Consider the following 16705-nt stretch of genomic DNA (forward strand, 5'->3'; position numbering starts at 1 on the left):
TTGTATGTAATGTATGAATATAATATACAAGTTTCACTTTTTAAATGGAATTACTGAAATCAATCTACTTTTTCATGATATTCTAATTTTATGACCAGCACCTGTATATGTTTGCACTTGTAATGTTTTCCACTATTATGTTGGTCTGCATTGTCTATATTTTTTCAGTTTACAGTCTGGTTATTTGTGATGTCAGTTTCTCCTGTTTGAGTCTTGTTTACAGTGGGGTTTGAACGTTTAACCCTTTAGACTGTGACCTAATAGTCACAGTTTGGAGAGGAAAAATATTATTAAAGAAAACCTGATTAAATTTAGGAGGTACGAATACTAAGTTTGGTTATCTATGTTTTCACTGTAGGCACTGGCAGAAGCAAATAAACTTTTTAGAACATTTTAGGACTGAATTACTCAGGTGGAAGGACGTGCCGTTTCTGAAGATTAGTTTTCAAAGTGCTCAGTGTACAAATGAAAGACATTTAACATCACTGTTACCCTCTCAGGTCAACCAAAAATCAAGAAAAATAATAAAACATCTCATCTGGTGGGTCAGAAAAGAAAAACGTCTAAGTCCCCCTTTTACACTGAGGCCTCTGGACACCAATGATTATAATATCAGGACTGCGTGTCATAAGGATAAAATGTTCCTCTCTGTAGTTTACTGAAGAGCACATGATGTCAAAAAGCTGTTTATTTATTTTTTTATTGAACGTCTATGTTTAAATGAAAAGTGTGTTGTTTGTAGTGAGAAAAACACCAGAAACCAATTTGTCAAAGTAGCAGGGTTTGTGCTTACAGATACTAACCTAATTGGCACCTGATGGTCAACATGTGGAGTATACCACTGGCAGAGATTTGGCAAGTTTCTGGTGGGCACACAGCCCACATACACAACTCTGCTGCTCAACCCGCAAATGCATCTTCTAAACAAATGTGGCACTGTTTAAGGGGAAATAAACAGACATGGTATAAAATTTGCTGCCAAGAGGCATTGTTACACAGCAAAGAAATAACGACTAAACACAAACATCCTTACTTAGTGTGCTTTGTGTGTTCTTTAAAGAGTATAATTCTAATACAGTTGGTAATAGGGAACCAGGTGCACCAACAAACCTTATGCTATGTACTATAAAAATGAAGATACATCAATTTGTACCAAATCACAGATGTATAAACATGATACAATTGGTTTTGTAGAGTAGCTGCAACTGCTGCAGATTAAGGATTACGCGTAGATGCATTGGTAAACATCTTTGCATCAATAAAATCCAATTCATTTAAATATTTCTTGAAGTGTTATTAAGCTGATTCAATTCTACAGGCATCTGCTTCAACGTACAGCAGAAAAATGAAAAATATGTATTTAGGTTTGTGTATGGAGACTGGCGCTTCGGTACCACTCCTCTTTTTGTGCCATTCTTGCCATGCAGTGGTATTATTTTCTCTTTAGCAACACCTACAGTTTAGGGGTAGAACTGTTGAAGCACCAGTATAAATCAATAAATATAAATTCTCAATAAACTATTTTATTGTTGTGACTGGTATTAGTTGGATTGTATTTGTTTGTAGGTATAAGATTATCTCTTATGTTCCCTTAAAACAGATCTCTCTTGAGAATTAGATCCTGTGTCTTACTGGGATTATCTGTATAATACTGGTTAAATAAAAATAAATTACTTTATTATTTAAAGGCCTGTCTTTCCATCAAACAAATGCACACCACCCATCACCTTTTATGCCAGAGATTTAAACTAAGATGCCTTTATGTTGAGATATGTGTTTTAATCATACCTTGAAAAATAACACTGTCTCCCACAATATAGCAAGATTCTGAGTGGATCAGCTAAGTGAGTGTGTTGTGAATGATTCTTGGTCACTAAATCATCAAACTGTAGGTAAATGTCTGTGAAATTCACTAAATTATAGTCATTTTTGTGCTTGTTATGGTTGATTAGCAGTGGTGGCCATCTTGAATCGGATTGACCCCATTAGTTAATCAGATGTTTACAAATTATATGCAATGATTACTTGCTTGGAATTTAAGTAAAATAAATACATCCACTTATTCATGAGATATTTTTCATGAGAGACAAATGATCGCATGAATGCACACAGACACGTGCAAAAACATCATCACCCACCTTTCACCTTTTGGCGGTGGGTAATAATTAGGGTTATGTTATTAATAGTGAGGCTATGTTTGTTTACAGCAGCATGTGAATGTCAGTAAGAGGCTATCTTTTCTGCGTTTGGCAGTGATAAAAGACCATATTGTGAAAGGTTAACTGATATTTTATTATTTATAATGCAAAAAAAGCATGTTGCTGATCAGTGCTGACTCACTGAAAGAGTGTTAAACACATCAGCTGCCTGACAGTTTTTTAAATTTTGCATTACGCCCCATTGACGTGTATTTTTGCTAATTGTGTTTCAGGTTTTATCAAAGAGTTTTTTTGTCAATTTAAAAACAAGGCCTGTTAATATATGACATTTTTTAAAGGTCTAATATTTGACATAAGAGTCACTTTTTGCTTTGTTGCATATTATTAATTCAACACATTGAGATTCAGTCGCATATTGAACCACACTGTATTGTTCTATTTAATGTCTGCAGGCTTTTAGGAATCAGCCTCAAACCAGAGCTTACCAGCGCATACACAACCTTAGTGTATGTGCTAAAGAATACTAAGAATGTATACCATTTTTGTGTCTTTTTCGTGCACAGATTCTTTTTGGAGAACTATGTGCATTTTTCATCAAGGCAGAGGGAACCCAGGAGAAGACCATCGTCACTGCAGACTGCTGCTACTTCAACCCCTTACTCAGACGCATAGTTCGCTTCTTAGGTGAGCCTCCCTGTTCTTTACCCTCCTGTGAAAAGCCTCGTTGCATCCTCATGCAGGGATTTTATCGGGAAAAGTATAAAACAACAAGAGACGGATCAAGACACTGTCAGAGACAAGGTTGAGTTGTGAAAACGTGACCCGTTACAGTTCAGTTTGTCGACACGCAGCTGTTAATTGGATGATTAAACGAGCTGTAATCTTTGAGGTAGAATATTCAGGATCCTGGCAGGAAAAGTGACATGAATATTAAGCAGCTTGCAAATTTGCATCCTGAGCGTAATTAGCTGAGGTGAAGATTTCTGCTGCAATTTCACACCTCAACTGAAAATAATGTGTTAAAGCTATTTTAGGAGGAGGAAAAAAAAAAAAAAACAACGTATCGTCTATTTTATCTCAGTGCTCACATTCTGATACTAATCTCAGGCAAACATTTAATCTGTTTTTATCTGATATGCAAAAACCTTAGAAAAATTAAAGCTTCTTTATCGCCACTTTTAGAAACTTTCCCTACTGAATCAGACCCTTCCTTGTTCTTGTCTCGTACCCAGGCGTGTATGCCTTTGGTTTGTTCACCACCACCATTTTCGCGAATGCCGGCCAGGTGGTGACAGGAAACCAGACGCCTCACTTCCTGTCCGCCTGCCGACCAAACTACACAGCGTTAGGCTGTCAGTCAACCATGCAGTACATCACAGAGCGGCGTGCCTGCACGGGCAACCCGCTGATCGTCATATCTGCACGTAAATCCTTCCCATCTAAGGATGCAGCACTCAGCGTGTACTCCGCAGTCTACACAGTGGTAGGTTGGAGCATGCTGCTGGTGGTCATACTGTCTCCCACTTACTTACTCCCTGCTGATAGTTCTCAGTTTCAGTTTCTGTTTTATTTCAATCACAGCTAAGATGCCATTTCTCTTGACTTGCAAAATGTTCTAGTAAATCAAAGATTGTGACTACAGCAGGGAAGATGCTGTCTTTGACTTCCTAGTTTTGTTCATGCCTCATGCAGTTGGTCTGTGTGTTTGCATGCCCGTTGTGTCTTCTTGGGTTTGTTGTACCCCGCTGTGTGCGTGTGCTTTTCTGTAGATGTACGTGACGCTGGTGTTCAAGACCAAGGGCACGCGGCTCACCAAGCCCACCATCAGTCTCACCCTGCTCTGCCTCGCCGTGCTGGTGGGAGTGGTCAGGGTGGCTGAGTACCGAAACCACTGGGCTGATGTGCTGGCAGGGTTCTTCACGGGTGGAGCCATTGCTGTTTTCTTGGTAAGGAGAAAGCAGGCGGGTCAAGGCAAAGAATAAAGGAAAATTGCTAAATATGTTAAAGATTTTTATGTTTTAAGAACTGTTGGTCTAGCTGTAATTTTTTTCTGTGGTTTAGACTGTGATCATATTTAAAAGAGTATTTTTAGGAGTAGAAATTGATGTCAAGTTGTTTGAAAGTTGCTTTTCAGTATAAAACAACAAAAAAGATGTGCGGTTGTTGGGAATAGCACAAAAAAAACATCCTGTGCAGTTTGCCTATCTCAGTTTGGGTCATGTATGCATTGTTTTGTTCAGCTTATGCACTAAATAAGCCTTGTGCCTCCAACAAAATAAAGGGGCAAAGTCCAGCAGCTAGATTTAGTTGTGGGAATAGCAAGCAGCAAAGACAAAGGTGGCCCAGAGTTAGAGGATACAGCAGCAGCAGCATCATTGTTTCATTCTGCTACACTGGGATAACACTGGGAATATGTGCAAGCATGGTGCAACACATGTTGCTCATTCTAGCAGCAACACTTTCAACATGTTAGTTCGCCTATAGAGACATCACCCCGGTGTGTCTATTGACAGGAAGAGAAAATTGGATGAGCAAGAACAACTTCTACTCCAGGATTGACGGTACGATAAACTTTTAGGATTCACAAACTAATCCAAACACTGCCACTTCCAAAAGGGATTGCTGCTGTCCAAAAACAGCTCCAATCTCAAAGATTTCAAAGTAGTTTATACAAATGCTTTTATCTAAATCTTTAAACAACCATCAACTTTGCATTACACGGTTATTTGGTCAGAAATGTTATGATATTCATGCTGGAAATGTTGCAGCAAGCTATTTGTGCTTGCAAATAATTATAAAAGTGCATGTAAATAACCTTGTAATGCAAAATTGATTATGATGCAATGATTCGACAATGGTATTCACATAAAATGTAATGAAATTTAAGACTGAAGTTGTTCTACTTTGGTCTTGGCACCAAACAGATGAGCCCTTAGCTTGTCACGTTTCAGAATTAAAGTATGTTTCTCCAAACTGAGGTCGTTCAAAGAGCTATCTACAACAAGTAAGGTGTTACTGTAATTGTTCATGACCTTTTGTGACTTTTCAGAAAGTTCAGAAACACTTTTTGCTTGGTCAGAAACAATAACTTTCTTTGTACTGACTTCAGGCCTCTGAACGTTGTAGACCTTTTACACAAAATAGCTACATTAAGATATTCTTAAAGCATAATAGGTCCTTTAAATTACTTTCTTGAATTTGCCATTCTTCAAACTTTGTGCTCTCATTAGATCCATTTACACACCTATTCATTTATTGCCACTTTAAAGATGTGACTAAGCATCTCATTTTCATTGCAAGGTATGAAAAGAGATGAATAATCTTTCTGTTTTTCTCTAACACTGTCTGTCTCTAGGTGACTTGTGTGATCAACAACTTCCAGCAGTTTCAGCCCAGCCCGCCTCCACTGCGACCCCAACGCCCTGAGTCAGTGCTGGGCATGCCCATGGTGGCGTTGCCATGTGTGGAGAGTCCACTTGAAAAGTTAAGTGGCACTCAGGTAAGGGGCGGGGGTGGGTGTGAGGCACAACCGTGCCCACCAAATGGCTGAGATAAACACCCCTTGTCTCTTAACTGAAACCTTCTTTCCTCCTCCTAAAAAAAAGACCAAGCATGCATGCTCCGAGCCCTACATGCACCCCTGGTACCAACCGAGACACCCAAATAAGTCTTTTACATCTTTGCACACCAAAAGTCTTGTTGCACGCTGATAAGAACATAGCTTTGTTCTGGCTGTGTGAAGTTAGCCAGAGGATAGACTAAATTCTAGTGCACCTGCCGAAGGTAGCATCACACTGGGTTGCAAATATTGGAATCTAGTTGGCAACTCAAAATTGTGAGAAAAAGGGTAATTTTCTGTGGCAGTGACTCTGAATTCTGAGTGTGTGCAACCAGCCAGCCGTGTTTTGTTTTGCCGTCCATCTATATATCTTTTACTGCTTATCCATGGTCGGGTCGCAGAGGCAACAAGTCCAGGAGAAAAACTCAGACCTCCCTCTCCTCAGAGACACTCTCCAGCTCCTCCTGTGGGATCCCAAAGTGTTTCCAGGCCAGAGAGGATACATAATCCCTCCAGCATGTTCTGGGTCTGCCTCGGGGTCTCTTCCCAGTGGGATATGCCTGGAAAACCTTTAAAGGGAGGTGTCCAGGAGGCATCCTAATCAAATGCCCGAACTACTTCAACTGGCTTCTTTCAATTTGACGGAATAGCAGTTCTACTCCAAGCTCCCTCTGGATGATGGAGCTTCTCACCTCATCTCTAAGGGTACTCAAACCCTCATCATCTTAGGGGCTATGTTGTTTGGGGCATTAGCCCTTGGTAGGGTCTCACATGACAAACTGGGGAGGGCGATTTGAAAACCTTGATAGATATACCTCAGTCACATCAGAATACCTCGCCAGGAAAAGGGAAACCGCGACCCAGGGGCCAGCAAGCACCTAGTGGTTGAGCCTTGGTTCTTGGGGCTCATCTGGGTCAAACCCAAAAAAGAGAAAGGACGCCACCTCCACATAGACTTACCACCTATGGGGAGGATCAAACTTTTAATAGTTATTAGTGGTTTTTGATATGACTTTTAGACCTGGACATTCAAGGCTGATGTTTTCTGTTATAGGAGAGCTCAATGCAGGTGTCAAAATTAAAAAAGCAATTAAATAAGACCATTAAACTTTTCTGAAGGTAAAAAAAAGTATTAGGTCTGACTCCAGAAGGCTGATAAAGTTTTATCTTCTCTTCAAAAGTGCTGTATTATCTAAAGACATTCTCCCAGGGGTGCTGTCCAAGTAGTTATCTGAATGTCTTGCGTCCTCTGTTGTCTGTCTCCGTCACTAACCCTCACCTGATTGCTTCTTCTCCTCTGTCTCCCACCTCTTCTCTCAATCTGCTTCCTTGTCCCTCACTCCCCTCCAGCATCCTGCACTCTCCTCCGCCTCCTCCCCGCCTTACAACGCCTACATCCAGCCATTTTAACCAGCTCTGAATCTTGTTGTCACACCCCTCCCTATCTCTGTCATCTGTTGCCTTATTTCTGTTTTTCCCTCCTCCTCGTTCTCCACCTCGCCATCCCGGCGCCTTGCTCCGGTTTTTATTCTTTTCCTCCACCTCCCTCTTTCTTCACTCCCGCCACCCCCACCGTCCTCTCTCTTTCTCACTCCTCTCTTTCCCCTGCAGACTCCGCAGAGATCTCCGCTCTCTGAGATCACATGACCATCAGCCCTATCGGTTCCCCGCCACCCCCGATGTCCTCATACCGTCTCGCTCCATTTCCAGCGAAGTCTAGACCAGCCGGAGCAGCACTCGCCGCGCTGCGCCGCCCATCCGTCGGGGCGGCACGCCAGGCTGCACCGCTCCTACTCCACGCAGGTCTAGAAATACGGCCCGACACCCTGCTGCCCTCCCAACGACCGGGGAACCGATAGGAAATATACCGAAGACTTTTCGTTTGCTGGACTCCCAGTAAATACTGAGAACATTCAGTACAAAGTCAGGTACACTGATTTAGTGTTTAATTTGTACTTTTTTTTTTTGTATGAAATCAATCACGCAAAGCTCACTTTTTTTTACGGTGAACTCTGCAAAGAAAAAAAAACACATCGAACTGTGGCGTACAGAAACTGTCCACCTTTTTTTTTTTCCTCTTTCTTTTTTTTTTTAAAACCTGATTGCAAGAGGCAGGTGCTGACAGAATCAAAGAGACTCCGAACTCCCGAGACACAGCTTCAAGGCGCGCTGCGGGGAGGCTGCCATGTTGGACCAAAGAAATCCGCTGCAGGAAACATGCGCTGCTGAGATTTACCCGTGCAAACATCCCTCGAGCAAGCCATACACACAAGAACACTCACACACAGAAACAGGCATTCTTCATTTTATTTTCTGTTAGCACTTTTTGCCTTTTCTTCCACACACATATTCACACACACACACACACATTAGGGTGACCAGATCCAGCAAACTGTTGGACAAAGAGTTTGTTTTTGTTTGGTTCAATGTGGAACATGTGCTCACCCATGATGAATCTGACGTAATTGTGTAGAAGAGTACAGAACCTTGATGGTTCTGATTATTTAAATACAATATAAAACTGCTTCTAAGCAGCAGTGGCTTTTGATGTGGGCAATATGGCTCACCACCCAGGGAAGCATCTTGTGGGGGGCAACACGAAAATTTAGAGAAAAAAAAAAAAAGTTATCTGCCATTTGCACCCTGAATATGTTTTCTGTTGAGTGTCCAGTCAGTTTAGAGAATGGGCGCTCTTCAGGGTTGTGGGAGTGGAGGATAGGTTCACCTTTGACCTTACAACAGGGACATGGGGTCCAAAAGGCAGAGCTTTTGCTGCTATCATAAAAAGAATTAAAAATAAATAAGAGTAAAGTGAAAACATGTTTTATATTTTGTTTGTATTATAGCATAAATGTAATTTTAATTCTTTTTATGATCAAAATTGCTGTCCCGTTCAAACAGGAAGGAGAGATTATTGAGTCCTACTTGTACCAAAAAGAGGAGCTCAGTGAAATACGTGTGCATATTAATCTGAACAAACAATAACGTTTCTAACGCTCACCTCTCACATGCGCACTCAACCTCTATCTGTTTGCTCCCTGGAGTTGACCCAGTGTATGGCAGGCCATTTATTACATAATCAAATCTTACTGCTCTTTCTGATTACTATTGTAGATGTCAATTATAGTTTGTATTTATTTACTTTGAAACAATGACATTATTTTAAAGTCAGTGTTGAAATTTAAATTATCCACAATCGTATTACTACTGCTATAAAAAAAATCTACAGTTTTAACTGTAGGCTACCAGCAGTTCCAAATTATTTCCAAATATCTAAAAAGTCCTAAAGTGGTCAGATTGGTTTCGTATTTCAGATATTCATAATTCAGTTATCCCTGCTCAAAATGAGCACTTCAGGTATCCATAAGTTATTCTTCATATCCACTATGAGTGTTTCATCTGACTCAATTTACCTAATCAAGTCAGATAAATCACCATCAATCTCCTGAAATTCTGTTCTTGCTTTTGGTTTTGTTGTGCCACTTCAATATTGACATTGAGCCCATCTATTGAGCAGACATAAAACACAGAGCCCTCATAAGATCCATGAGTGCTTAAGCAAAGAAAAAGTCAACCCTTTCTTTCACTGGGCTGCAACTGTTGACCACAAATTGCAGGCAGCATTTGCAAGGGAGTTTCCAAAATGTCTCAAAATGTTTGCAGGGGTTCTTAAATCCTCCTCTGGAGTCACAGAGCCTCACGCTTGTGTTGCAACAATTTTCAACATGTTTGAAAATTTGCGTGACAAAGTTTTTCCTCAAATAGCTGCAGAGATTTTGGGGATTTACTTTTTGTATGTATTTTTTTATTTATTTTTTTTATCAGTGTGTATGCAAACTCCCAGCAAATGTTGGACCACATTTTGCAGAGAGTTCAGGGAAATGCGGTCCAGTGTGATTCCCAGTGAAAATGTGCATATTTGCTCTAAGTTTTAAGTCAGATAATTCCCACTAGTTGCAGGCCCGGTGAGATGCCACCCTAAAGGCCTCTTTTGAGCTGCGATGACTATTGAGAACCAGTCAAAATGTGGAACATCACGTCTGTCTGTGGGATGAGGAGGAGAAAAAAAATGTTTTAAAACTGCTGTGTGGTCTTGCACAATGCAGGGCATTAGGTCACCCTAATACGCACACAGACACACACCTCTGTATGAGGTTTCCCCTGATCAGATTTATATTTCATATATCTCAGCAGAAGCAGCAGACAAAAGCAAACAGGAGAAAAGAGCAGACACTTTCACCCGAATATCTTCTTTACAGTTCTCCTCTAATACGGCTCCAACTTCGCCTAGTTTTAACAAGAAACACAAACACGCTGATTAAGACAAAGCCAAGCTTCACGCTGCCTAAAGGACATCTTTTTCAGGAGCTGATATTTGGATTTTTATTTTTTGCAGACATTCATGCAAACCATTATCTGTGACTGCAATTGACTTTTTTTGATTCTCTGGATTTAAAACATCCCTCATGCCGAAAATAAGGGATCTTTTCATTTTTCTTCTACAGACTAACCGTGTCTTGTAACTTTTCTAATTTATTTCTAACTGCAGGTATTCATTTGTTGTGTATATACTGTGTGGTTTCATGAGCACCGCAGGTGGCGTGACTGTTTTGCTGATTTTCATTTGCACTCCTCCTTCACATAACCCAAGTATATGTTCTCCTTTTTCCTTTTTTTGACAAACATTTTTCTAAGTGCCGCTGGCTGTAATTCCATCACTGTGCTGTGAAAATGGTTCCCCCTGCTGGATAACACACACATACATGGACAAAAAAAAACAAAAAACAAAGGAAAACGGCACGCGTTTGTACCCGAACATATCCAAAAGCACACAAATGCACATCTCTTTTACCAGTCTTATCATCCCTCTTCTCTAATTCACTTTGTAACTCTGAATCTTGTTTGTATGATACTGTAAATATCATCTTTTTTTCTGACAGGATCATTTTTTCTCACGCATCACAGAGTAGAGACTGGATAAAGATCCTGGAATGATGGAGAACATGTTTGTCGGTGCTAAATTACTCTGAACCAACACTGGAGGGGTTAAAAAAAAATCCCCAAATGACTCACTCTGAGTGTTTAAGCTGGGAGACTATTAAATCAGATTCGGTGCCATCGTAACTTTAGAAACTGCAGGGCTTGTCAGTGTTAAAACCTCATATATAAGAGCTGGACATTTGATCATTTTTACAAGACATTTTCCTCCAATGTGATGTAAAGATATAAAGACATTTCTGTTGGAGATGTCAGAGGGAGAAGCGCATTTAGTGTGTGAGCACATCACCTGAAATTTCAAAATCAAAACACAGCTGTTGTCTGATGTGAACGTTAATCAGGTGATAACTACGGATATAAAATCAGAGACTGCTGGTTAAAAAAGTCCTCATTTTTCTATGTTCAGTGACAAAAAAAAAAATCAAAGTAATAATAATAGTTTTGTTAGAAATCAAGCTTTATTAAGGTTTTATAAATATAGTTACGAATCTCAAACTCAAAGATAACATAAAGCAACAAGGGGGACAAAATGTAGGCTTACTAAAAAAATTGAGCTATATGGAAAATTTAGGGTAGTGTAGCGGTGGTTTGCGCTGCCGCCTCACAGTAAAAAGGTCACAGGTTCGCCTCCCAGCCTTTCGATGTTGAGTTCACATGTCCATGCATGAGTGGGTTTTCTCCTGGTACTCTAGTTTCCTCCCAGTGAAAAAAAAATCCACACATGTGGGGTTAATTGGTAACTCTTAATTGTCCCTAGGTGTGAGTGTGTGATATGAATGTCTCGTTTGTCTCTATGAGTCCCTGTGATGTACTGGAGACCTGTCCAGGATGTCCCCAACCTCTCACACAATGATTGCTGGAGATAGACACCAGCTCCCCATGACCTGGAAAGGAAAAAGCGGGTAAAGAAAACAGAGGGATGATAATTAGGGCACACAGAAACAGGGAAACAACCAGTAACATGTAAAACAGACTTATTTTCAACAATGACTTCCCTTTTTTTACATTTACACAAAACAGTTGGAGCCATTGTTGATATAGATGTAAGTATTAGTAGTTTTAAAGAGACAGTTTGGATGTTTTAGAAGTGGGGTTCTGTGGAAAGGTTATGAGCTGCAGAAGCTCTTTGAACGACCTCAGTATGGAAGAACAGCGTTGAATTCTGAACAGACTGGTGAGTTCACAACTAATGAGCAGAAATAAAAACCAAAGTGGATCGCTGCCATGTTAAAACATCTCCAATCTAAAACTTTTCAAAGCGGTTCATTTGAAAACTAGTTCATACATCTTTTCAGCATTACTTTATGCATTATCTATGCATTTACATAGGGAGTTCATAGTCATTTGCTTTGAAGACCATGTTGGCCTGTTATACCCTCTTCACACTGGATGACAACACAGCCACACTATCCACCACCGATTAGAACGTGGCTGGATTGTGTCAAATTCAGCAAGCCCCCTTCATTGCGAAGGTAATTATGGTAATTATGATGCTGCTTTGCTCCTAACTGCCTAATAGATTTTTCCCCGTGATTGTCAACATCTCAGAGACTGTCCTGCGACCTCACAGCATTAGCACAACATGAAGATGCAGCTAGGTCAGACTGGTGCAATGCTACCGCCAAGGGTATCGTGTCTGTGTTGGGTTGTTTCCATGACTTCGTCAACTTTGTCCACATCCATCCTTCTTCCTTCCTCGTTCCAGCAGGCCTGACCACAATGAGACCAAGAGTTTCTCGCTTTGCATCCGAAAGGCAAATGAAGGACAGCTGAGCGTGGCGCAGTAGTTACCGGCACATGGAGAGCATGGATTGGCCATTCCAGCTGTATAGTGAAAGGGATGCGGCAGCTGCTCCAGTGTGGAGGGCTGACAGCATGGCGTGGGTGTGGTGAGCCTAGGCCGTGCACCGTGGGTACTCTCCCCAACCCTCCATCCAGGAACTCTATACAGAAGTTTGTGTATGCTCAAAACAATCAAGGATCTATAACAGTCTATCAACTGACTTTGCAAACACCATCCACATTCTGGCTTTTTTTTTGTCATACCAGTTATCATCTGAGGTGAAGGAGTTGCCAAAAAAAAAAAACATTTTGCTAATGTGTTTAGTATACCCAGCCAGAGTAACTGAAAAGAAAAATAAGCTGGTGCAAAAATCAATTAAATCAGCATTTGATTTTACACCACCAGATAGAAGTTGAACAGCTAGGTCAAACTTTATATTTTGGCTTTTTTTTAATTCAGTTCAACACCTCATCAAAAAAAAAAAAAATAAGTGGGGTTTGAAAAAAAAATGTGCAAAAGTATGTAATTTAAATTCTACTTCTTTTCCTTTTTTGGTCATTGATCTTTTAAAGGCAACCAAACCAAGATCACCTTCATTCTGATCCTAAGTGAACACAAAAACTTTATTATCTGAATTTAATGTTACTGGAACATTCATTTTTTGTGTGTGTTTTTCAACTTAAACAATGTGCTTCTTTTGGGGTCTTTATAAAATTCTATAATTCAAATAATTTTCTTTTTTCTCCAGCTCTGCCGATCCCCTTCTCACATCATTCTCCTTTGGATCTCAGACTCTGCTATCCCACATTAACTCCACATCTTGAACAAAACATTAAACCTGTGACGTTTTGTGTCACGTTTTGCAGAGTTGAGTCCGACGTTGCACGACATCCTTTTGTTCCACGCTCCAATCTGTCACGTCCCAGTGAAGCAGATACGCCTTAAGACAAACTCTACAAAGAAACGTAGGAACTTCTCAAAAAAGGAATGCCATGTTACTCTAATTACACGCGCAAGCTAGTCCCTTGTATGCAACCTCAGAAACTCCTTGCAGACGCAGTCAGTCACTGTGTGAGCGCTGCGTCGGCACCGTAAATGCACAAATGGGGTTCAAACGAGTGAACGCCAGAAGTAAAACACCCTTCATGAAGAGGCAGAGTCTCCTTTTGTTCAGCTGTCAGCTGCACAGCTTTGTGCTCCCGTAAACTCTTTGGTAAGTTGTTGGAAATCAAAGAACAAACACGCCGCGGTCGACTGATATGTGAATAAAAAGCACTGCTCTTGTTCAGATCCGCAGCTCTGAGGGGGGGGGGACCTCGTTCCCTTTGATCCGGCTGCAGCAAACCTCCTGTTTTGTAACGATTTGTGTGACGAGAACAATAAATGGATATTGCAATAAGGAAAGCTGTCTGCGCTGTGTTTTGCTGCCGTATTCAGCGTGATGCAGCTGTGTGTTTCTGCAGACTGTGGGGGTTTTGTGTCAGCGCGCTCCTTTTACAGTGAAACAAGACTTCCCAGCCACTGACAATCAGCGTGCATTATTAGGAAAATTAGGCTGTGTGAGGTTCAGCGGTGCAAAACCTGCTGTGCGAAAGTCTTGACCCACCCTTTGTTTCAAGCAACCAGAGTTAAATATCACTCACCGCCAAAGGCGAAGGGGCCACGATGTTTTTGTTCGTCCGCTGTGTTATTTCATAAACCACTGAACGCATTTTAGTGAAGCTCTCAGCTACAACTGATTAACTTCTGGAGTCGCCCCAATTTGGCTGCCACAGCAAAGCGGCCTCAGTAAACACAAAAATGGCTATAACTCCTTTAGTTTTGCAGATTTGGTGTAGTAGTAGCTGAGAGTTATCCCTAACCCATGATCCAAGAGCTTGCTGATCACTCGAGATCTGATTTTGAGACTTTGCCATAAACTATTAGCGTCAACTCATGAAGCACTATGTTTCAACCTGGCCCAAGATGGCTGCCACATATGACTGAAAACTTGGAAAACACAAAAATGGTCATGTCTACAAATATAATTAAAATTCCACAGATATTAAGCTAAACGATGTAATTGTAGCTGAGAGTAATCCCTGACACATAATAAAAGATCCCCCAAAACCTTTGTTTAAACATTGGCTTTAACCCTGTTTGTCTGTTAGCAAAATATCTCATAAATCCCTGGATGGATTTTAAGGACTCTCTAAGAAAGTAATCATTAGATGTACATCTACAGCTGATTTACCTTTTGAGTCAACCTGATTTGAGATGGCCACCACAGCTAGTTGACCTCCACAAACAAAAAACTGACTGTAAGTTTGTCATTTTTACAAATATTTAGCTAAGATTTGGTTCACTTTTAGCTGAGAGACTCCCCGCAAAACATGCCCTGGGTGCTAACAAGTCACGTAAAGTTTTTGTGTAAAACCATTGCATGCAAGCTGGACTATATACAGTACACTCCTTCAAAGCGTGCCTTGTGTTTTATGATAACCGTGTTGCCAAATGTGCTGCTCCGAGCTCTCTCAGTCAGTTGTCGGATGTGACGTTTGTAGCAAAACCTACAGCGTGATCCGGGCAGTGTTAGAAAGAAAGCATTCCTGAAGTATAGGTCAGGGGTGTCAAACTCCAGGCCTCAGGGGCCGCTGTCCTGGAAGTTTTAGGTTTTTCTGCTCCAACACACCTGATTTAAATGATTTAATCACCTCCTCACCAAATCATCAAGTTCTCCAGAAGCACGGCAACTAGTCATTCATTTAAAGCAAGAGCATGCCTAAAACATGCAGGAGAGCAGCGCCCGAGGAACGGAGTTTGAATCATGTGGTGTAAGTGGTGCCTGTAAGAAAAGTAGGCATGCTGCCATCATGTGGTATAACAACACTCCTACACGCCTTCAGTAGATCTGCAACATAATGAAGATGTATCATGAGGATTTCTGGATACCACCAGGGATTTTTTCTCAACTTCCTGTTCTTCTTTTGCTCTCCTCACTCATACACTTTCCCCGTCAGGCCCCAGCTAACTCTGACCAGCCTCATAAGGCGACACTTTTTGCAGGGGAAATCCACAAGATGGCGGTGCACATCAGAGACTCGTGCAGGATGAGAGAGCACAGGGAGACATTTGGAAGGCAGCGTTTTCGAGCATCACTCTCTCAAGCTGCGTCTCGGCGAGAAAGGAACAATCGAACAGGGGCTGATGAGAAGCGCTGCACCTGTGCACGCTAATGAGACAAAAACAAGATCCATTTTCTTAATGTCACCGAGAATGTGAGGAATTACTTCCACACCAGTGGGTTTACAACCCTCCACGCTGCACGCTTGATTTGCACAGCGAGAGGCTTTTTGACTGATTTTTAGGAATTTTGCATTCATGAAACACAGAGGGAGGGAAAGAGGGGGGGGGAAATAAAAACTTACAGTACAGCTGTCTAATTGCAGTCAGATCAGATCTCCAGACTTTCCACAGATGCACCTGCAGTCCCTTTAAAACAAAACAAAACAAAAAAAAAACAAGAACTCAGTTTGACTGGATTTAAACAAGCACCAAACATCTCAGTCAGAGCAGTAGTTCTAAAATTGATGCTGTTTTCTTGGTGAAATCCCACCTGCAGCTTTTTTCCGTTGCGTTTTCCTTTTTTTTATATATCCTTCTGCTGCCCATTAGTGTGGGCAGCACTACTCCTCTTGTTAGTTAACAGGGAAATATAATTCCTGCATTCCAGTCACAGTCAATTTGAATTTTCAACCAAAAGATTTATGTTTTTATTCTGATTGTTTAAAGGTAGACTGCATGATTTTTGACCGAATGTTCTAATACTAAATGAGAGCTGAGCGGTTTGCAGACTGCATCAAAGTGCCTGAGGGGACAGAGAGAATCAAACGTGAAAATATGATTCCTTGAGAGGATTCTAGTCTTTGTGAAAAAAGGGGAATAATGAGTAGGCTAAAGCAACCGAGGCCACAGAGGTGATGTTCTGCATACAGCTTCTTGGAATATGGTAATTTTACATTTTTTGTCTCTCACACAAGTACAGAAGTCAACATCTTCAGGGTTTAACACTTTAAGAATTGAGATGTTGAAGAATAAAAGGTGGACTTCATAAACAGGCAACAAAAAAGAAATAAACTGTAAAAAAAAGGTGTTTAATGTGAAGAAAAACATTGTTTCTTCATTTATGTAAGTGCAGATAGGTATGTACGATTTAGTAAAATCCTA

The 16705-nt window shown here is 40.9% G+C and overlaps 1 protein-coding gene across 3 annotated transcripts in view; it reads left to right on the top strand.

Moving 5' to 3' along the window:
- plppr2a (phospholipid phosphatase related 2a) overlaps positions 1 to 10720 on the top strand; it is a 58026-nt gene extending 47306 nt beyond the window's left edge. The window contains exons 4-8 of one of the 3 annotated variants that reach the window (XM_017435653.3): positions 2723 to 2843; positions 3392 to 3642; positions 3929 to 4105; positions 5515 to 5658; positions 7330 to 10720. In XM_017435653.3, the coding sequence (XP_017291142.1) occupies positions 2723 to 2843; positions 3392 to 3642; positions 3929 to 4105; positions 5515 to 5658; positions 7330 to 7365 (729 nt within the window). In that variant the 3' untranslated portion in view covers positions 7366 to 10720. Of the gene's footprint in view, positions 1 to 2722; positions 2844 to 3391; positions 3643 to 3928; positions 4106 to 5514; positions 5659 to 7068 lie in introns of all 3 variants that reach the window. The other 2 variants (XM_017435650.3, XM_017435651.3) reach the window with 2 other exon arrangements.
- Positions 10721 to 16705: the final 5985 nt, after the last annotated feature.

This window comes from Kryptolebias marmoratus, linkage group LG12, assembly GCF_001649575.2.
Source record: "Kryptolebias marmoratus isolate JLee-2015 linkage group LG12, ASM164957v2, whole genome shotgun sequence".
Lineage (NCBI taxonomy): Eukaryota > Metazoa > Chordata > Actinopteri > Cyprinodontiformes > Rivulidae > Kryptolebias > Kryptolebias marmoratus.